The sequence below is a fragment of the Ictidomys tridecemlineatus genome, chromosome 8 (genome assembly GCF_052094955.1).
Source record: "Ictidomys tridecemlineatus isolate mIctTri1 chromosome 8, mIctTri1.hap1, whole genome shotgun sequence".
Classification (NCBI taxonomy): Eukaryota; Metazoa; Chordata; class Mammalia; order Rodentia; family Sciuridae; genus Ictidomys; species Ictidomys tridecemlineatus.
In genome coordinates this window covers 28696844-28720661 of record NC_135484.1, presented here as the reverse complement: position 1 = coordinate 28720661, position 23818 = coordinate 28696844, and the positions used below count along the sequence as shown (strand labels likewise).

General features: G+C 31.8%; 1 protein-coding gene across 7 annotated transcripts in view; it reads right to left on the bottom strand.

Annotated features, from left to right (window-relative positions):
* Ahi1 (Abelson helper integration site 1) overlaps positions 1-23818 on the bottom strand; it is a 102621-nt gene that overhangs the window by 38312 nt on the left and 40491 nt on the right. For all 7 annotated transcript variants that reach the window (XM_078019080.1, XM_078019079.1, XM_078019081.1 and 4 more), the window contains 7 exons: positions 23605-23737; positions 20808-20931; positions 16379-16608; positions 14352-14458; positions 11007-11125; positions 6966-7096; positions 5548-5688 (listed from right to left, as the gene is read on the bottom strand). In XM_078019080.1, the coding sequence (XP_077875206.1) occupies positions 5548-5688; positions 6966-7096; positions 11007-11125; positions 14352-14458; positions 16379-16608; positions 20808-20931; positions 23605-23737 (985 nt within the window). The remainder of the gene's footprint in view (positions 1-5547; positions 5689-6965; positions 7097-11006; positions 11126-14351; positions 14459-16378; positions 16609-20807; positions 20932-23604; positions 23738-23818) is intronic.

Genomic DNA, 23818 nt, shown 5'->3' with positions numbered 1-23818 from the left:
AAAAATCTAAGTTTGCTTTTGAATCAATCATTATCACTATTACAAGAAAACCAAAAATTAACTTTATTTCAAGTATACATTATTTTATTGCAAAAATATTGTGAAAGCATTAAAACAATGCTACATGAAAAGAAAATTTATATTATGCACTTTGTTGAGAATATGAGGACTTGATGCATTTTAATTATTATACCCCCAATTTTTACAGAGGTGAACTATTAATAATACTACTAAATAAATAAAATTCCTTTTAATCTTAAAGAGATTTTCCTAAATATCAAAACAAACATTTTATCATATGAATATTTAGCTGCCTGTCCCCACCCCCTTTTTTGGGCCCTAGGACTAATCCCAGGGCCTCCCTCTTACTAAATAAGCACTCTACCACTAAGTTACATCTCAGCCCTTTAGCTATCTTTTTCATTTAAGTTACTTCATGATGAAGAAAAGCAAACTAACTAGTTTTGACAGCTTAATGCATTAAAAGCATGGGCTCTGGAGCTTAAAAGCTTGGAATCAAACAGTAGCTGCACTACCAACTGTGTGACCCTAGGAAAATTATTTAATTTTTCCTGTGTTCAGTTTCATTATGCACAAAATGTACAATAACAGTACCTACCTCAAAGGCAGTATGAGAAAATGCTCATAAGAGTGGTGGACCCATAGTAAATACTTGATAAATGTTAGCTTCTACTACTAGTACTATTATTATAATATGCTTTGAACTTACTAACTGATGATACCTTCATTCTGTATTTTTACAAAATTTAATGAGAAATGACTTTGCACAAGATTTGAAATTCTTAATGAGAACATTTACTGCACGTTAGTAATATGCCAGGTACTAAGTTAAATACATTATGTTATAAATGCCATAGGTGATGTGCACGTATTTAAAAAATTGTATAGGAATGTAATATTACTTGACCTCTGGTAAAGAGTGCCACAGTAAGAACCAAAAAGCTACAAAAATAATAAGGTAGGTGACCACTGATAAATATGGATTCTGTTAATAAAGCCATGTCAATGGCATAAAGAATTGCCTTTTAGTTTGACTAAAGTCTTCCAGAGGTTTAACCAACTACTTAAAAAGCACAAAGGATTAGAAAAGAATATGGTCATCTGAGCTCGATTCCCGTGTTTCATAGCTCAGCTCAACTGGGCACACAATAGATGCTCAATTAAGATTTATCTTGCCCAAGACACTATGATTAAAATGCATTCAAGTTAATACTTATTCAGAGGAGACACTGCCACCTAGTGAAAAATTAGGCTCATTACCTAGGATTATAAAATAATGCTAAGAAACTTCTCAAATTAAGATTTGATCTTACTTAAAACAGTACATGCACATTAATTATATGCCAGTATTTAGATGTAGTACAGGTAATTAAAAAACAAACAAACCTCTATCTTTGCCTCCTACAAAGAATAAAAAGTACCAAGAAAAAATACTGTCCACAGAGATGCACAAGGAATTGCATGAAGTTTGTTTATTGAATACTCAAAAGCTAGTATTTCAGGGAAGGTACCAATAAGTCAGTTAAGTGTATCAAACAAGAATATGGAATTGGCCCTGGCTGCTGTGCAATGGGGCTAATAATGGAATCTAGATGAGAAAATTAAGTGTAAAAATTTAAATAGTAATAAGACATAAAAAGTGCTATGGAGGTACAATAAATATTCTTACTTGTAAAATAGCATCCTAGAGACTCAAGCAGACAAATATTGATAATAAAAAAAATTGATTGCTGAAGTCTAGCTTGATAAATTAATTAAATAGAAGCCGTTTATCTGACTAGTACCTTTTTATTATGGGAATCCTAAAAGTACATTATTTGTGGTACTCTGTGACTAAATTTTGAATTACTAGATGATTAATTCTTTCAACATCAGGCAAATAAAACTGCCTTCTGAAAGTAAAAATCATATTTCTTACCAAAAAAAGCAAAAAGTCAGTAGAATGAAAGACTCAAAAGACCACAGCCTGAACATATGCTTCACAGGGAAAGAGACTTGCTGACTCCTCACAGATTTTGCTAGAACTGAAAGATGGATGATACATTTAGCTACTACTGTGGTCTCATTCATAGCTCACTTAACTTACAAAATGATCAGCTTGCTCCTTTTCCTTTGAAGATTATCAGAAGTGCTGATAAAATAATATTTAAAAAATCACTTAAAAAATCATCATCTATAATACCATTAAAAATTTTGTTAATGGGCTGGGGATGTGGCTCAAGCGGTAGCGCCCTTGCCTGGCATGCGTGCGGCCTGGGTTCGATCCTCAGCACCACATACCAACAAAGATGTTGTGTCCGCTGAGAACTAAAAATAAATATTAAAAATTTCTCTCTTCTCTCCTCTCTCACTCTCTCTAAAAAAAAAAAAAAAAAATTTGTTAACTATTTTCAGACAAGAGATTTGGGGCAAAATAAGAAATAAAAGATAAAACTATGATAGGTCAATTAAACATTTTAATTCTCAATTAAAAATTAAAATACAATTTGAATTGATGATTCTGGTCTATATTTAATGAGTAAAACATTTCAGAGCCTAAAATAATATTTCATTTCTTATAGATTTATACCATTCACAAGAATTGTGCTAAATCTTGGATGGTTTGAGGTTACTTCTTCCTAAGCTTCCTCTTTTTAAAAACAGGCAGTGAAGAGTTGGGAAAATGTGTTAAAACTTTGTGAGTTTTAATCTGTAAAGGTATGTTAATGTGTTAAAAAACTGATCTAAATATACTGTACAAAATAATTGTAATTTCAGGTGTTATCATTTGAGCATCTTAATTTCTAAAAGGCCTATGGAAATCCTTTCTCTTCCATAGTAAGACAGTGTGGATATAATTTATTTTGTAATACAATTGACCTGGAATGGCATATATTTTAACAAATGAAAAGAAAAGGCTGACCAACAGAGTAAAGGAGAGTTGGAAAAAAGCTTTTTAAATTCCATTCCATATGAAGATGCTTATCAACATATTAAAGCATAGGTTCCCTTAACATCAAATGGATGGGCATGATAACAACTCATTTTATCTTCTATTTGTTTTAGATAGTGCTTATGAGTTTATAAAACACTTTTACCCTCACTGTCTCATAATATTCTCATATATAACTCTGTTAGGTAGGGCATCTATTAGTACTAGCAGTACCTTTTAATAGATAAGGGTATGGAAGTCCAGAAAGGCAAGAATTTTATGTAACATAACTGAAAAACACAATAGGAGCCCAAGCCTCATGTTACTGTATTGCTACAATATTTTGTTCTTCTCACTGTTCATCTAGAATGGAATTATTAAACAAAATATCTATAGTCTAAAAAACAAATTGGCAAACCTAACTATCCTAAGCTAATCCTTCTGTCAATGACCAAAAAAAAAAAAAACCGGCTTGAAGAAAACAAGATTATAAATTTAATTTGCATTTGTAGTGAAAATTTCAAAAGCCTATAAAGCAAATTAGAAACTGAATGAAGACCATTGTGAAATCTCTTAAGAGTCTAAGGAAATAACTGTGCTGCCTATTTCCTGTGTAACAGTTCCAATTATAAAGTACTTAGGTATTACTCTTCTTCGTAATTGTGAAGATTTAGAGAAAAAAAGAAAAAGAAAAAAGAAACTACTTCAGGATATATGTTAGAATTAGACACCAGATTTGGCCATGGGATAATTATGAGAAATTCACTGTTTATTCCTATAATAAGGCAGTGTTTACTTTTTGCTAACATGCTAGTAAATGTAAATGGTATTATGTTGCTTGACATTAGTAATGGAGTGTTTTATTATAAATCTGAATATGAGTTGCAGAATTTAATTCTCTTCTATCAGGTTTTTCAAAATAAGAAGAATCTAGATTTTATGTATTATTTTTGAAGATAATTCACTGGGAAAGGTATCATATAATATCTACTATGATAAAAAAATTCCAGTAAATAATTTAATTGTCTAATAACTTGCACTTATCAGAGAATTAATCAATTTAATATGTATTAACATAATAAACTTAATTTCTCATTTAATTACTGTCCAAATAGTACTAATTCATGTTGTAGCTATATATATTTACATATTTATAGTGCTTATGTAATTATATGTGTATAAAACAATATTAGCTTATGAAATAATGACACATAATATTCTAAACAAATCAAAAAGACTAATAAAGACCTTTTTTTATATAAGAATATATAAAGGGACTGGGGATGTGGCTCAAATGGTAGCGCGCTTGCCTGGCATACGCAGGGCGCTGGGTTCGATCCTCAGCACCATATAAAAATAAAATAAAGATGTTGTGTCCACTGAAAAATAAAAATAAATTTAAAAAATAATATATAAAGAAAATTAAATTGTAATTTTGAGAAAGACAGTTTTAATGTAAAGAGTGAAATCCTAATTTCAGAGTAGAAATTAATATAAACAATTCTTAGAATGACAGTCTACTCTTGAAAAATGCACTCAAACTTTTAATTTCCTTGCTATTCTTAAAATGATAGAATAGTGTAATTTTAGAGGTGAAACAGACATTAGAATTTAATTCCAGATCTTGTTTTCACATTAATTTAATCTTTGCCTCACTTTTTGTTAAGAAACTCAACTTACTGATTTAATAAAAAACATAAAGAGAATAAGAAATTCAATATTCAACTCAAAACATTAAAGATTCATATTTTCTACATATGTTATTTATCTCTTAAATTTAGTTAACATATTCTCCAATAATTTTTAGGTGAATTTTGCTTATTTATGTTTACTTACAAAGAAAGTAACAGCTCCCTTTCTGATTCAACATAGAGCACAATCATTATGAATACTTTTGACAACATTTTCATATTAATCATGCTCACAGAAAACAAAATAAAATGTTGTAGCATCATAATAATACAATCTATTTAATCTTTTTTACTTTTATATATATTCATGAGGGTTTTTTAATTCAAAAGATAAACAGATTTCACAGTGCTCATGATTCCTTGTCCACTCTAAACATAAAGATTAGTCTACATATATTATTTTTTTAAAAAATTAATTTGTGGGGTAGGGTTGTGGCTCAGCAGTAGAGTGCTTGCCTAGCACGTGCAAGGCCCTGTGTTCAATCCTCAGCACCACATACAAATAAATAAATAAAATAAAGGTATGGGTCCAACTACAACTAAAAAGTAAATATTTTTAAAAAATTGTTTATTTGGTCTAATCACTCATACATGACAGCAGAATGCCTTTCTATTCACAGTACACAAATGGAGCACAACTTTTCATGCCTCTAGTTACCACAAAATAGAGTCACACCATTTGTGTCATCACACATTTATCTAGGGTATGATATCCGTGGAGTCTACATATTCTTTTTATTTTTTAGTTGTAAATGGACATGATACCTTTATTTTGTTTATTTATTTTTTTATGTGGTGCTGAGGCTCGAACCCAGTGCCTCACACATGTTAGGCGAGTGCTCCACCACTGAGTCACAACCCCAGCCCCAGAATCTACATATATTCTTAACTTAGCAAGCAGTGAGTGATGTGGAGCAAACTTACCATGGAAATCGTAAATGTAAAGAAGAATGGGCTCATTCTGCCCAAATGCACAAAATGCAACCATATTTTCAAATGGATGGTACGAAATGTCTCGAATAGGTGACTTGAATGGCAGATCAGAATACATTGCTACTTGTTCTCCTGAATTTAAAAAATAAGGAAAAAAAAATAAGATTCAATAATTTGTACTATATGTGGTATTTCTTACTACAAGACTATTCTGCAACTTATTAAAAATACTTATAGTTCTAATGAAGCTCACATATTTCAGTGTATTTGAGTACCCTGTATTAAATAATTATCTTTATTTTGCATTCTGTTGGTCCTTCTCTTTCCACTTCTTAATCCAACCTCTTCAATGAGCTTTTCAAGGCACAAAATAAACACTAAGTGATTAGAAGGAAGAATAGAGGTACATGGTTCTGAGGTCTGTCAGGACTGAGCAAATGACAACTAACAAAGAATTCTGGGCAAAACTAGGGGAGGAATTACGAAACTCTAAAACTGAAGAAATTCTCTATTTTGAGGAGGACTGCTGAGGTATTAATTTTTTTCTATTCTGTTTTTATCCCTGTAGGCTCTTTGAGATATCCACTGCTTGAAAGATACCTATGATTATGACTAAAATATGCTTAAAGCAGAAGTGAAAAGAACCCAAGAAAATCAGCCAGAAGTTAAAAAAAAAACAAAGGATCTAGATCCATTTATTAAAGGAGACTGTAGATGCTATTGAATTGAAGTTAACACACGGTATATGGGAAAAAAAATCCACAAGTATGCTGCCTAGTCAAAATTAAGGATAAAGGAAAGAACAAAACAATGAGATGAAATCAAACACAGTTCACTAAAGGAATTTAAAAAAATTCTTTCAATTTCTAGTTAAAGAAATGTTAAAGAAATTTCAGATTTTCTTTTAGAAAGCCAAGGTAAGGCTAAATAAACTTTTCAAGGTAACAGTTTAATTTATTAAAAAAATTTTTATTAAAATTTAGGTAAATTGCTAATTTAGTTTCAAGCATCAAAAAATTACACAGGAGTCTTTTTGTTACTCTAAAGAATACAGAGGTGTTTAATCATCTATGTCGTTACAATTCAGCTTACATAATTTTGTATTTTGTACTACAGTCATTAAATGTCTAAAAGCAGCATTATCTCATAGATAAGAAAAGAATAAACCTTGAATTGTAAAGTGAAATTTTAAATCAAATAAAGATAATAAAACAATAAAGAACAGAATTTGAGATGTTTAGATTGTGGCTCAGCTCCATTAAAGGCTATTCAATCTAAAAAAATAATTAAAAACTTGAAATCAGAATTTTTTCAAAAATTATTCCATATGATGATAGTATTTTTATACTTCTTCAGGCCCCAACCAATACCTCCCCCTTAAAAAAAGATTTCTGAAGCCCAATAAATACCTGTTTCAGGGTTCCAAACATATACTATGCCATCTTCACTTCCAGCAAAGAGAAAAGTCCCACATGGTGTTAAAGTACTGTGAAGCTTTTCCCGGTAATTTGCTGCACCGACAAATTTCCTTGCTGCTAATCTATAGACCACAAAATAAATAAATAAATAAACAAACAAACAAACAAACAAATAAATAAATAAATTTAATGACATAATCATTTAAAAGATTACTGGTAGAAAAACTTTCCTTTTAAATACTAAATTTGCATTCAACAAAATACTTTTTGAAATTCTATCATATAAAAGAGATTCTTTGATGGCTGCAGAATAAAGAAGAGCTGGTCCCAGTGCCCAGGAAGGTTAGAATTTAGCAGGGGAAAGAAGGATTGTATCAATGTGAAATAGAAGATGGATACAGAATGTATCCCACAAAAGAAGAGAAGAAAGAGTGCTTTGCAGATCTAGGTAAAAGAAATTAAAACTAGCTATTAAAGAGACAGACTATTTATGGAAGCAACATTTGAGTTGGTTACTAAAAAAACGAATAGAAATTTTTATATTCTTATAATATCTTTCTTCTAATGGATTTAAAAAATCATACAAAGAATAGTTGGTCCCTGAAGAAATAGTAGATAAAATAAATTATCAAATCATATATTAAATATAGTGTACAATCTTTCAGACTTTTTCACTTACAAATAACAGTTAAATTGTTTCAGCACTTATACAGAAACACTCATCTCTTTTTAGTCTATCAATAAATAATGAATAGTTGAGCACCATGTCAGAAAAAAATACATTATGCATTATAATTTTAATGGATATTTACCATTGCCTAAATGTATCTTAATAAATTTTCTATTGTGTAACATTTACAATGTTTTCCAGTTTCCTTTACCATGAACATGATGTCAATAAGCAATCTATAATTTATATATATTTATACTATTTTTCAATTTTTTTCTTAACATGAATTTCCAGACCTATAGTTACTGGGTCAAACTTTTCTAGTCCTTTCTATGTGCTTTACTGTTGTATGTACATGTTCTAACTACTTTATTCCTCCACAAAACCCTTATAAGTAAGATATACTATTTCTTCCATCTGAGAAATGAGAAAAGAGAGGCACAGAAAGGTTAATTGGCTAGAAAGGGTGAAGCATTTGACTTTAAGCAGTGCACCTCTAGAGCTGAGGAGTGATCTTATATTATTTAAAAAGGAACTACCAAACTCTTTAGACTGGACTTCCAATCTATTTCTAATTACTATTTCTTAAAAATTTACTCCCAGTATTCCTTGTCAAGAAACCTCTACTCATATGGACTACCTCCTCTGCCTTGAACACACATGATCCTACTTCTGAACTTGATTTCATGCTTTTCATCCTACTGAAACACTTCCATCTTATCTAAATTCTGTCCATCCTTCAAGATTCAGCTCAAATCTCCTCTAAATAGAACCTTTAACAGAAGACTATATCATACTTATCAGCTTTATTGTTGCCATGAAAAATATAATTTTTTTATTATATACTTATATTCATTAAAAATAATGTGTGAATATATATACACATTTGTACATGTGTACAGTGTATAAATGTATTGAGTGTATACATACATATATATGTATACATATTATATATATATAAAATCTATCTTGAATGCTTGCTATTTAATGCCAGGCATGACATGAAAAAAGAATAAACAAATTCTAATCTGTGAAAGTCTCATATTTTAGTCTGACTAAATATTTTTATTTCATTTTGGAGGTGAGAAACTAGATTATTAATTCTTCATGGACTAATACTTTTATCAGTGTCTCAAATCCATGCCAAGATCTTGAACTAGTCTATGTAAACAGTGAAGGTTAATGATCAGCACTAAAAAGATAATTGCAGAATCAAACTAATATATTAATCTTACCAATTAATATCACCACGTTTTTCTAAATACAATAAAGAAATATAATAAAATAGCTTTCTCCCATTTGTTTTATTACAGAACCATGGAGACAAAAGCATACTAAAATCCCAGGCATTTTCCCAGAACTCTGATCTGTCTTTTCTATTTAAAAATTTTTCTCTTCATTTAGGAAAAAAACAAAAAACAAAGAAACCTGGAGTGGTGGTGCACACCTATAATCCCAGACACTTGGGAAACTAAAACAGGAGGATTGCAAGTTCAAGGCTAGCCTCAGTAACTTAGTGAAACCCTGTCTCAAAATTTAAAAGGGCTAGGATATAGTTCAGTGGTAAATGCCCCTGGGCTCAATCCCATTACCCCCAACTTCCTGCTATACATAAGAAAGAAACAAAACAAAACAAAAAACACAAACCAAATATCTATTAACCAAAAGTCATCTGCTTCAGTTATATACCAATATGATGCTTATAGCAGTTTCAAAGAGATAAAAGATATGCTCTCATTGTTGAAGGTAGAAGTTTCTGTTTTTAATGGTGAAGATAGAAAGCAGTGGACTACATTTTAGCCCCAGAGCTATTCTCATTTGGGGCTGGATAATTCTGTGTGTCAGGGGCAGTTTCTTATGAGCCATAGGATGCTTAGCAGCATCTCTGATTTTAACCTAACAGATACATTAAAAAAATGTCTCCAAATGAAAAGATAGCCTCTTCAATAAATGGTAATGGGAAAACTGGAAATCCATATGTAATAAAGTGAAATTAGACCCCTATCTCTCACCCTGCACAAAACTCAACCCAAAGTAGATCAAGGACCTACACATTAGACCAAAGGCCCTGTGCCTACTAGAAAAAAAAAAAAATAGGCCCAAGTCTCCACCATTTGGTTTAGGAAGAGAATTCTCAGCAAGACTCCTAAAGTGCAAGAAGTTGAATCAATAAATGGAATGGATGGCTTCAAATTAAAAAGCTTCTTCACAGCAAAGGAAACAATCAAGAACATGAACAAAGAGCCTACAGAATGGAAGAACATTTTTGCCACCCACATCACAGATACATAATTAATCTCCAGGACATATAAAGACTTAACACCAAAAAAGCAAATAACCCAATCAATAATTGAGCAAAGGAACTAAACAGACACTTCACAGAAGAAGAAATACGAATGATCAACAAATATATGAAAAACTGTTCAATATCACTAGCAATTAGAGAAATGCGAATTAAAACAACATTGAGATTCTGTCTCACTCCAGTAAGAATGGCAATTATCAAGAATACAAGTAACAGTAAATGTTGGGGAGGATGTGGAAAAAAGGGTACACTTATACATTGCTGGTGGGACTGAAAATTGGTGCATCCATTATGGAAAGCAGTGTGGAGATTCCTCAGAAAACTTGGAATGTAACCACCATTTGGATCTAGTTATCCCACTCCACAGTGTATACCCAAAGGACTTAAAATCAGCATATAATAGTGATATGGACACATCAATGTTCTTAGCAAAATTCACAATTGCTAAGCTATGGAACCAACCTAAGTGCCCTTAATAGATGAATGATGAAGAAATGTGGTACATATACACAATGGAATATTACTCAGTAATAAAGAAGAATGAAGTTATGGCATTTGCTGGTAAATGGATGGAACTGGAGACTATCATGCTAAGTGAAATGGGCTAATCCCAAAAAACCAAAGGCCGAATGTTCTCTCTGATATGTGGATGCTGACTCATAATAGGCGAGAGGGTGGGGAGGGAGTGGAAGTTCACTAGATTGGATAGAGGAGAATGGGGGATGGGAATGGGAAAGACAGTAGGATGAATCGCGGACATAATTTTCTTATGTTCATATATGAATACACAACCAGTGTAACTCCACATAACCTACAAACACAAGAATGGGAAGTTGTACTCCATGTATATACAATATGTTAAAATACATTCTACTGTCATGTACAACTAAAAAGAACAACAACAAACAAAACAGAAACAAAATGTCTCCAGGCACTGTCAGATATCCCCAGGGGGCAAAACTGCCTGGTTAAGAACCATTGCTGCATTTTATAAATATAAATTAACTTATTAATTATCCTACGAGTACTCATCTTGTTGATACTAAAATATACTTACATTCGGAGATCCATAATTCTCAAAGTACTGTCTTTGGTATGAATCAATAAACGTTTTCCATTGGGATGAACCTCCAAATAACTTATTGGAATCCCCTTAAATTCAGTTTCCTTAATTTCCTAAAATGAATTAAAAAATCATAAACTATGGAGCCTGAAAAGTAGAAAATTAATTTAAAAACATCACTTGCAATTCCACTATATAGAATACTGTAAAACTGTTAGCAAAAAGATTCCCAGCAACTGCAGTTTAGGACTGAAAACGAAGCTGACAAATCTTATTTTTTGTAATATGCAATACTGCATTTAATTAGTATGTGTTTTTGTATATTGTTCATTTTCAGTCCCAAACAAAAGGCACATTCATCATACACATCTTCTGACACTGCATTTTTGGTTTAACATCATATAAGAAAGTTTCTAATTTTTATAAAATTCAAACCTAAATGCAGAATTCACTTTTCAGTTTACAGTCCAATCTCATACTTTTCATATACTTCTACTTGTCTTGAAAAATCATAAGTTACAGACATGTCGTTCTGACATCATTTAATTTAGATTACAACTTTAGGTAGGGTTTTGGGAGTTTGGAGATACAATATTTGATGCAGCTAAAGAAGATATTAAATAATGATGTCAGGAAAGATACCTGCCTACACCAGCCTTGCCCAAGGAGAATTACTATTATCTTACCCTGTATGTTAAAATCAACTCATAATGGATAGAAGATCTAAATGTAACACCAAAAACTATAAAATTCATACAAGAGAACATAGGGGGAAAGTTTCTGAATACTGGTCTTGGTAATGAGTTTTCGAGTATTACATCCAAACCTCAGGCCACAAAAGCAAAAAAATCAATAAATGAGATGACATTAAACAGGTTTTGAACCACAAAGTAAACAGTCAACAAAACGAATTGGTGGCCTACAGATTGGGAAAAATATTATGTGTAAACCATGTGTCTAATAAGGGGCCAATACCCAAAATTTATAAAGACTCTTACAACGTAGTAATGGAAAAACAAGTAACCTGAGTAAAAGATGGGCAGAAGATCAAAACAGACATTTATCTCCACAGAAGACATAAAAATGGCCAACAAGAATAAGAAATGAGGCTCAACATCATTAATCATCAAGGAAATATAAATTAAAACCATTATGTGATAATACTTCACACCCGCCAGAATGGTTATCAAAAAGTCAAAAGTTAAAGATGTGGAGAAAAGAGAACTGTTCTACACTGCTGTTAAAGTAGAGTCAATATGGAAAGATTATGGAGGTTTCCAAAGAAATTGAAATGAGAACTACCATATGACCCAACAGTCCCTCTTCCGGGCACTTAAGGGAAATAAAATCATCATCTTGTAAAGATAGCTGCACTCCCATTTCCATGTTCACACCAGAAACTATAAATATTCATAGAACAGAAATACAGGAAAAGCCTCTGAATATTAGTCTTGGTAATGAGTTTATGGGTATTACATCCAAAACTCAGGCCACAAAAACAAATAAATGGGTGTTGTTCACAATGGCCAGCATATGGACACAGTCTATGTCCAGCCATGGATAAACGGATAAACTGTGATATATACCTATAAACACACACATACACACACACACAAACACACATGGAATGTGGGGGGGGCTATTATTTATCCCTAAAAAAGAATACATTCTTTCCATTTCCTGCAATGTGGATGAGCCTGGAGGATACTATACTAAGTAAAATAAGTCAAACAAAGAAAGAAAAATACTGCAAAAATTTTCTGCATGATCTCACTTATGTGTGCAATGTTAAAAAATAAAAAATTCAAATAGAGAGGTTATTAGAGGCTGCAGGGGTAGAAGAAATATAAAGATGTAGGTCAGAGGATACATCATAGAATGAACACGTCTAGAGAGTTAATGTATAACATGAGAACTACAGGTAGTAAAACTGTATTGAATGGAAGATTCATGCTAAAGGGGTAGATTCCAATTGGTCATCACAAAAATAACAATAAAGAGAAACTATGCCACATGATGGATTTGTTAATTTTTCACAATGGTAACCTTTTTACTGTATGCATGTATTTTCCTAATATCATATATACCTTAAATATACACAATAAAATTAATTTTTTAAAAATCAAAAGAATATTATCAAAGGTTATTCTTTTTTAGCTTACCAGACAAAAGAAAAGAATTGCAAATGAATATTACTTAGACTAAAGTCCAAAAAATCAAAGAAAAGTCTCTTAACCTTCAGGCAGAACTCTAAATTAGCCACCTTCTCCCTTATTGCTTTTTACTCCCTTCATTTAAGAGTGTCTCTGGACTTCTTCAGCACTGGTCATGGTGGGCTTCACTGAGCTACAGTTCTAATATTAGCTGCTGAGCCCCTGCTACCACTGTTTGTCACTAAGATCTGCAGCCAGTTATTTTTTTTTTTAAGACAGACAACAATGAAACACACCACAGATGAGGATTTCAGTGAGTTAAACTACATCAAATTTGAGGTGAGAGAGCACTGGTGGGGAGTTGAGCAACTGGAACAGGAGCAAAAGTGACAAAAAATAAAACTGCAGAACAAGTGTTAGGTACAAATTTGAGAAAGTTGCTACCAGATTTAATGCCTGTAGTGTCTGGTGATTTCCTCCATATTTTTCTTTGATTACATTCATGTTCAAACTAAAAAAGCCCTTGCTTTGAAGAGTATTATGACTGACTAAGAGTATGTGCAACAGTATATGAGTGCTTCATGGCTAAGGGACAGATGATTGTAACTTAGCATTCCCCACACTGCTGGTGAACTACAGCCAAGGATATAATCACTGTCTCTCCAGTTTGTCATATGGCATTTTCCACTAAAAAGACATTCTAGCGCATTGCCTCACTTCTTTAGTTTTTTATTTTTTCTTTATTTTTTACTTATTTATTGTCTTTTTCATTTATTTAATTTATTTATTATTTTAGTCTTTATTTAAATATGTTATATATGATGGCAGAATGTGGGCTAGGATGCAGTTTAGTAGTATAGTGCTTGCCTGGTATGCGAGAGATTGTAGAATCAAGACCCAGCACTACATATGTGCGCTTATGTGTGCTTATGTGCGCGCGCGCGCGCACACACACACACACACACACACAAACACAAAGTCCTGGCCCAAATGAAAATATTCACTATGTTGTCATCAATTAATCATCAGGAAGATGTGACAGTTAATGATAACTGACTTTTTAGGGACTGAGAAAGAGATGTTGTTTTAGAAAGAGTATCTTTATGTCCTATCTTAAGATCATGTGGTTGAATATTTTTCCCAATTTCTTTAATTACATTCCAAATTACAAAATACGATTTCATACCTTATCTATAGTCCAGTGGCGCACTGAATGTTGCAAATCATTAACTTTGACGTAAGTATTCCAAACAACAATCACCCCTGTGCAGTCTCCTGAATACATGTGATGGCCTATTTTAAAACAACAACAAAAAAACCCAAACTCAGCTATGAATATTGCAAGAGTTAAAAACAAAAGCTATGAAGTCTAGGGAGAGGAAACCACATCCCAGTGGAACAATCAAAGAACTGGAGTGCCATTAAAGGCATGTTAGTTTAAAGAAGCCAAAAAGCAAAATAACTTCCAATCTAATTCCAATTATCTTTAAGTGAATTTTTCATTCTTTTAAATTATTTGTGAATACTTATTTCTGTTTCCCCCTTACCTGAATTTTAACACAGCAAATGAGCATTTCAGTGTATGGGTATACAGCTCACACTCTACAGCCAGATTAATTGAATTATTCAACCAGCACCTCTACTCCTAATCTTTGTTATCCTACATAATCTGCTTTATAGGCTTAGAAAAGCATAATACCTAAAACCCACTGAAAACTCAATAAATGAACAGAGATGAATAAAATAATAAATAACAAATGTTAATAGTTTAACCTCAATTCTTTAGCATTAAGTCATCTTATACACCATTACTAATAGAAGGGTGTTTGCTAATTGTAAATTTATTATTTTTATAAAATAGCTTATTCAACTGGTGAATTGCTCTATGTGTTAGAATGCTCTTTTTAATTCTGAGTAAAGAAAAATCTGACTTCTGTAGCTTTGGCCTCAATTCTACTTATTAGAGAGATATTTTCACATTTGCATATCTTATGGCTAAATATTTTTTTAATTATCTCTTTTATAACCTGAGCTACTTCTGACAATTTTTCAAGACACTTTTCTTCTCATGGCCTTTCATGTATATGTTCCAAATTTACTGACATCCTTATAGATGAACATTATTATTAAAGATACATATCATCATTTTGATCTGAATCCCATTTTAATTAATGAATGCTATAGCTTACATAGCTAGTGTCTGAAATAATGTATAAAGTAAGTAATTAACAGACAATAAAATTCTTTAAGAAAAATAACTTATATTTTATATCTTTAAAATATCATCTACATTATTCATATGCTAGGAGAAACCTTTAAATGATTATAATTTTCCCTTTTATATGTATGTATACTTGATATGATTTGGATATGCCCCCAAAACTCAAGTATTGAAGGCTTGGTCCCCAGGGGAGCCATATTCAGAGATAGGGCTTCAGGGAAGTGATTGGATCATGAAAGGCTTTGACTCCATCAGAGGATTAACCCACTGATAGCTAAATGGACCACTGAAAGGTGGCAGAAACTGTAGGCAGTGGGACAGTTGGAAGAAACAGGTTACTGGGAGATGTGCCCTGGGATGGTATTACTTGTCCTCTGTCCTTTCCTCTCCCTCTCTGCTTCTCCACTGCCCTACTGTGAACATCTTTGCTCTACCACACTCTTCTACCTTGATTCTGCCTCACCTCAGGCTGAAAGCAATGAAGCCAGACAACCATGGACTAAAATCTCTGTGAGCCAAAATAAATCTTTTTTCTTCCAAATTCTTTTTTGAGTTATTTGATCAGTGATGAAAAGCTGAGAAACACTTACTATTTAAATAATCCTGTTGCTCATTTAACATATATATTTACATTCTTTTGAGATTTTTCCCCCACATCTCCCTAATTTTGGATCCTTTAACTCAAAAGGTCCTTAAAGACAACTAACTAAGAATAATCATCACCAAGCCAAATAAATACATTAAGAAAATCTGATACACAACTGACTGTTGAGAGTAGATATCAAATGAATCTGTTGAGAAATTTAATAATTTTAAAAATATAAACAAAACTCCCTCAGTGTCAAACCTACATGTAACCTGTACCTAAATATTCACAAATAATCATCAATACATAAAATCCCCCAAGCTTAAATAACCTTATTAGTAAAAAGAAAATTAAAATCAGTTCTTCATTCAATTAGCCCTCCTTGTGAACATATTCTCTGACATACCTTCAGCATCAAAACAGAGAGAGTTGATAAAACTCTTGTGAGCATCAAATTGTCGAACCAATATGGCAGAATCTTCTCTCATATCAACTTTCCATATCCGTATCATAGAATCATAGCATCCTGTCACCACCAGCTCTCTTACAGCTGGATGAAATTTAGCCGTGTAAACAAAAGAAGGATGAGGTAAAACTCTGAAAGTATTTGTATTGTTTATTTCATTTTTCCATATCCTGTAAAAATAGAAAAGTTATATATTGTTGCTGAAAGGCATATAAGAGTTTATCTAAAAGCTAATAGACAATAAGCCTTAAATAAGTAATTAACAATGACCAAGGTAAAGCAACATTTATAGCAATAAAAAAATATGACCATGTATTTGATGGCTGAAAAATTTCACACTTAGCCATTTCTTATTCTTAAGCATAATATATCTATTAATTATAACCTATAGGGTAAAATTAAAAACTATATTTTTATTTGGATATATCTCTATATTTTTAAAATCTACCTATTTTCGATATTATTTAAACCACATTGAATAGTTGGTAAAATATTGCTTTTAGTACAATGTATTTTTAAAAATATGGAGAGAAACTTAAATGATTGGCCATTTATGTTGTATATATTGCTTCTGGAAAATGCTTACTAGTGCTGGTTTAGAGAACAGGATTGACTATTGATTTTTACATCTGTAATTTCAAAAAAATTGATTATGTAGATAATAAACATGAAGATCCCAAAGACTTTAAAGCTGTGTTGAAATTACTCTGAATTCTTGAACAAAATAAAAATAATATCAAAGATTCTGATAAGCTATGCTACATTGGGCACTCTTTCTGTGTTCAACCCTCTCAGTATTTCTTCCTCTAAATAATGGCTGATTTTATACAAAACTTAATATTATTATTGTCTTGATCAAAGAGTGAACCAAAAGGTTAAACTGTTTTGTTAGGTATTTTACATTTCTGTGATGTATAAAACTAGGCATAATCTAGCAACAAAAAGGTATTATATGAATGTGGAATAGTGAATTTTTAAAATATGTTTGGTTAAGTTATTAGAATTAGAATTTTTTTTAAATCAGGAAGGATTATAGTTCAAAATGTTTTGAATTACTGCATAAGAATTAAAGCAAATTAAGACCTTTATAAAACTGTAAATAAAAGAAAACTATAGTTGACTATTTAATAATAACATTCTATGAATTTTCTCAGCAGCTGCTTCAAATATGGAATATGCTCTTCAATTACTAAGAATCCAAACTATTGATGAAAGAACATGTTTTCAAATGAAAATAAAGCACATGTGTCACTACATAAACATTTTACCACAGTAAAAATTTCAATAAACATATGCTACATGAAATAGGATGCCTACTAAAAGAACAAAATTGCTAACTTGCTAAAATAGTTAAAAGAAGAAAATCTTAATTGCTTGTTAATAAATCTTAGTGGCATTATTTGAAATATTATAAAACAGGCAGAAATGAAACAAACTTATCTTTAAAACAGCTCCATGCAATTAAAGTAGATACAATATTTTTAAAATAAAAATGAAGCATTTTGTATAAAACCTGATCAGTTACTAGTGGTGTTTTTTACAGAATACAAGATCAAAAGACATATATTAATGGGTTTAGAGGAAATCAGGGTGCTCATAGAGAACAAGGAAACACAAATCTGTAGGGAGTGGGTGAGCACATACCCAAAAATAATTACATTTGGGGATGAAAAAAAACATACCAAAGACCAAAGTTAAAACAGTATTGTGAGGGCTGGGGCTGTAGCTCAGTGGCAGAGCACTTGCCTAGCATGCATGAGGCACTAGGTTCGATCCTCAGCACCACATACAAATAAAAAAACAAAATAAAAGGCATTCTGTCCATCTACAACTACAAAAAAAAAAAAGTAGTATTATAAGGTACACCAAATAGGCCTATTGGAGAACCATTCCTCAAATTGTATTAGGAACTGTTGATGTGAAAACACACACACACACACACACACACACACACACACACACACACACTAATCTACAAATGGCTAAAGAAGAGGATTTAGACTAAAGGCATATGGCAGAAAGCTAGTCAGTGAGAAAATGTTACTCAGGAGACATTAGCGATAACATAGAACAGTGATTCCCAGGAAAAGAGAAGAAGACATGGGCAGTAATTACATTTGCCACTTCTGATTATTAGGAATCCTAATTTTCTTCCTTTTAACTTTAGCTTACTCCTTGCAAATATCCTTTATTTCTTTCAAAAACCTCCTTGTCCTTGCTCTCCCTTCATTCAGTTAATTATTTCACAATATTTTTACAATGTAGAGTCTAAACAAAGCTACATAAAGAATAATATACTTCTCTATAATGTATTGTATGTTGTGTGGGGAAACTCAGGACAGCTTCAAGAAAATTTGGGCTGAATTTTTAAATGACAACCACAATTCACTATGGCTCATAAAAGGCACTTAATTTTTTGTTGAATGATGTAATTAGGTAAAAAGGGTAAGAGAGGGGCATTTAAGTATAGGAGAAATAAGTCTAAGGTAAAATGGCATGAGATGACAAAGAAGATATGTTAAGGGTATTTCCAAAGATTGTGTGGGTCAGGCAAAGGGTATCTGGCAAGTGCATAGAGAAGAATGTAAGAACAATCAATGAGGGATATGTCTTTATGCCGTAGTAAGGACTTAGAACATTTCCCAAAGGCAATGGGTATTCAAAGACTTTTTAAAGTCAAAGTATTATGAAAGATGGTTTTAGAAAGATTAGATTTTAGCACAGCAGAGGCAGAAGAGCTAGAGATTAAACGCTGGGAAAGTGAAATACCGACATAAGAAGAGATACTAGGGCTTGAAATAAGGCAAATGCATCAACAACAGAAGGGATGTGACAGAATTTTGAGTCTTTGAAGAGGGAGAACTGGCAGACTTCAGTGCTTGTTAGATGTGGACAGAAATGGTGGGAATGGAGTAGATGAGCACAGTTTGAAAAGACAAACTCAAAAAAAAAAAAAAGGTAGGAGACAGAGACATTAGCACATAAGAGACTCAAAGCTGGGGAAGGGAAGAGAAATTGCGATATACATACAAAACAGATAAAGATGGGTGCATTTATAGATATTAGGAAGGAAACCAGAAGGAAATAAAGAAAGTTCATGTGTAAGTTTGACAGTAAACTGAAGGTAGTCATCTAACAAAAACTGGAAGACTGTAATTTAGTATAGAGAACTTGAAAACTGTGATTTAGAGAACTTGGTGCACAGTGAGCTTTGGATCTGCTACCAGAGGAATGGGAAAAGGAGCTGAATAAAAATAAGAATAAAGATTGCTCAGTAGGGACAAGAGTTCAGGTGACTAAGACTCACCAATCTACAAACAATCCTTAATAGAGCTATGCATTTTCCTTTAGTATTACAGACATCAGACTAAATGGATGTCCCTGAGAATACTGTTCCTGATCAGTACCTGAGCATATTGGTAAAGGGGGAGTAAGAAAGTAGGTTCCCAGCTAAACAAAGAGGGAAGTTAATTGTCACGAACTGCCATCTTTTTCATTTACATATAAACTAAACAACAATGATAAAAATCATTATCAATTAGACATTTTATATAGAAAGGAAGAGTAAAATCAATAGAAAAAGGGGCCCAGAGGCTACAAGTCACATGCTAAGTTAAGAGGAAGCAAAAAATGTAAACGAGAGTGAAGTCATAATGGATTTTAAAATGCTAAGTGTCACACTAAACTATAGAGAGAACGTGTCCTCCTAATAGTTGTTGGAACCAAATTAAATGATGTATATGAAAGTATTTTGAAAAATTACCTACTAGCATTTTTAGAACACATTCAAAGTCAAATAAGCATCTAAAAACAGTATAAATAAAACTTTAAACTTTAGCTTTTAAAAAAATTATTGATACTTGCTAAATTGAAAAGGGACAATTTAAGAAGATATTGAAAATGCAAATAATTAACAATCTACAAAACTCTTTAAAACATAAACCACATACTTATTTATTCCCTCTACATCACTATATCTAAGTAATGAGCTCTATTGGGTTCTAGCCCCTGAATCCAGCCATGGCTGAAGATTAAAGATGGAATCTCTGACATCAGAGGAAAAATTTCAAGTGTATAATAACCTCATCTCAAGCTATTAATCAAAGAGTTTACTTAATGATCATTTCAAGATGGTTAGGACCAGAAATCCTACATACTATATAAATAAATATATTTAAGAAGAATTCTTTGAAGGAAGAAATTTATGATTACTTATTTAATCAGTCAGTCTACATGATGCATATTTATGACAGTCCCTTCATTGGTAAAACAAAACAGAAGTATAAGTGTAGTTGTATGACTTCATCTTCTCTTAGCTTTCCTCCATGGCAAAGAGCATGCAAAATCAGAACTTGCTGAGTATACTAACCTGGCAGTGCCATCAGATGATGATGTAAGAATATATCGATCATCCGTTGACCAGCAAAGATCATAAATGATATTGAGGTGGCCACACAATTCTCTCATGAAACGTCCAGAAGGAATTTCATATACTAATAAAAATATTTAGAAATTAATAGGCTTCCAGATAGAGGATATTTAATTCAATGTTACCTAAATACACAATTCATAATAATTTAGACATATGTTAAAAACTGTGTAAGAAAAATACAACCAAAGACATATGCAGTACAAACAAAATTTTATAATCTATTTAAAAATAGCTTTTCTTTACCTTTAGATATAAGAATTTACACATAAAATTTTATAATATGCTAAAGTTATATAATATATTATTAATCATTTTAATCTCTCAAGGCAACCCTGAAGTACCTTTGATAATTAATTGATCAGTCTTATAATAAATAATATTTACATTGCAATTTACTTCAAATAGTCTATAATATGGGGGCTTCACAAATAAGGTTTCATTTATTCTACATGAAAAAGAACTAAATGCTGACCCAAATTGTAATTATTTATAGTAATAAGAAATTTAAACTGTTACTGTTAGAAAAAAATTCTAATGTATAGACACTATGGCTACCTGAAGAGGCGCTGCACCAGTAAAAAGTGAAGGTTAAGGCAGAGTTTTAAATTGTCTTCCAAAACACTGAAAGCATATTCCAACACATACACACAGCTTCCTGGCCAAGGACATCAGACCTATCCACTCATAGTTATTTTTTAAAAAACTCTGCCTGACCTATAAGCTGACCACTAAACTGAGTAGAGACTACAATGTTAATACATGACAAAGAACAAAGACTTTACAGAATTATTCCAGGAAAGTCACTAAACAAATAGCAATAATAGCAAATCCTGGTTTGGATGAGAGGAAATAGGAAGAGAAATATGATTCCCAGAGCTGCTGTATTACTTTTTTAATTTAAATATCCAGTTTTCAGCTCAAAATTATGATACACAGAAAAACAAACAGGAAAGTATGGATCATATACAGGAGGAAAAAAAACAGTCAATAAAAACTATCCGTACAGAAATTGAAGAAAAAAAAAAAAAGAAATTGAAGAAACCCAGAGGTTGGTCTTTTTCAACAAAAACATAATATTATAAATATGTTCAAAAATCTGAAGAAAACCATGTCTAAAGAAGTAAAGTATAACAATGATTTCTCATCAAAAAAGACTGTATCAGTAAAGAAACGGAAATAATAAAAAAGAATAAGGCAGAAATTTTAGGGTTGAAATGTACAACTGCTAAAAGGGTTCAACAGCAGCTCTGAACTGATGGAAGAATTACTAAACAATGTCAGGTCATTTGAGATTATTCTGTCTGAAGAACAGAAAGAAAAAGAATTTAAGGGGCTGAGGTAATGGCTCAGCGGTAGAGGACTCGCCTATCATGTGTGAGGCCCGGTTCGATCCTCAGCACCACATAAAAATGAATAAATGAAATAAAAATACTGTGTTCAACTACAACTAAAAAATAAATATTTTTTAAAAAAGAATTTAAAAAAATAAATGAATAAGTCTCAATACACCTGTGGGACAGGTACAAGGAGTGTCCCAGAAGAGGAAAGAGAGGGGCAAACAGAACACTGGAATGACTGAATACTTAGCATATTTGTAAAAAACAGTAATCCATACATTTAACAAGCTAAAATGATGGCCAGATTTGGACACATCATAATAGTCCAAAATCAAAAAGTCACCCTTTATTTTAAGATTTAAACAATACACATAGCACTTTTAACAAGTAACTTAAGCATAAAGTAACAAGTCTATCACAAAAATTTACAACATATAAACCAGAATGAAAATAATTCTTTCACTATCCCCCTAAAAGAAAAAATATATTATTAATATCTTAGAGCATATTTCCCAAGAATCTTTTTCTACTATACATAGGTTTCTTGGTGAATTTTAAAGTAGCATAGTGGTAATTGAATTACATAAATAATTTTGTATTAAAAAAATCTGTTTATTATTGCAATGGGAAGGAATAGTCATTCAAAAAATGCCAATAAAATCAATTCTGACTAAATCAACCAAGGCATAACAAACTACGTGAAGCTAAGTGAAGTTCAACATGATCTGGGGGTTAGGCAGAGGAGGTTAATGCCATGAGGAGCTGCTTTCTTCCTCCTTAGGAGAGCTGGCTTTCAAGAGCGAGTCATAAATATGGGACTATTTAACACAGAATTCTAAATCTAGAACAGTATGATAATGCTCACGTAAAAAAAAAAAAATCTCTAAAGCTACAGAAAAATAATCTTTCTTGGTCTCTCTGTTGACTTCCCTGTTTTAATAAGAAGTTTTTATCTGGGTACTACTAAGCCAATTATTAGCATTCTAGTGCACAAGTTTGTGAGTTTTTATAATTCAAATAACCACCTTTATCAACTAACCATATTGAACTAAAATCTCCCATGAGAATTATTAATCTCTTATATTTCTAAATTTCTGTACTTAAAGTAGAAAATGTTTACAAAAATTCTTCTGCATGTTTAAAAAAATTAATAGCTTTCATTTCAGAATTTTCACTATATTTGAAAAAAATATAAAAGTTATAATAGTTTTAAAATTTATACAAGTTATAAAAATACAAAAGTTATAAAAGTATAAAAGAACTGTTTACCTGAAGAAATCTGTTTAATTTACTGGTATTGGGGATTACTCGAATTAAGATTTCAATGAATTCTAAAAACTAAACAATGTCCACCACACAGACTACAATCAGATTAAACAGGTAGGATCATTTCTCACATATAATCGGATATCCGTCCCGGCTGGCACAGGCTGCTGCTAATATTCTTCCATTGTGGGAGAAATCAAGACAAAAACATCCCCGCTCTCCTGCATTCAGTGAGAAGAGGTGCTTGTTTGGGATACGGCAAGCCTAAAATACATACATTTAAAATTCATGTTAGTAAACATTAAAAATACAAAGTCTAGTTAAATTTAAATTATTATAGTGTCT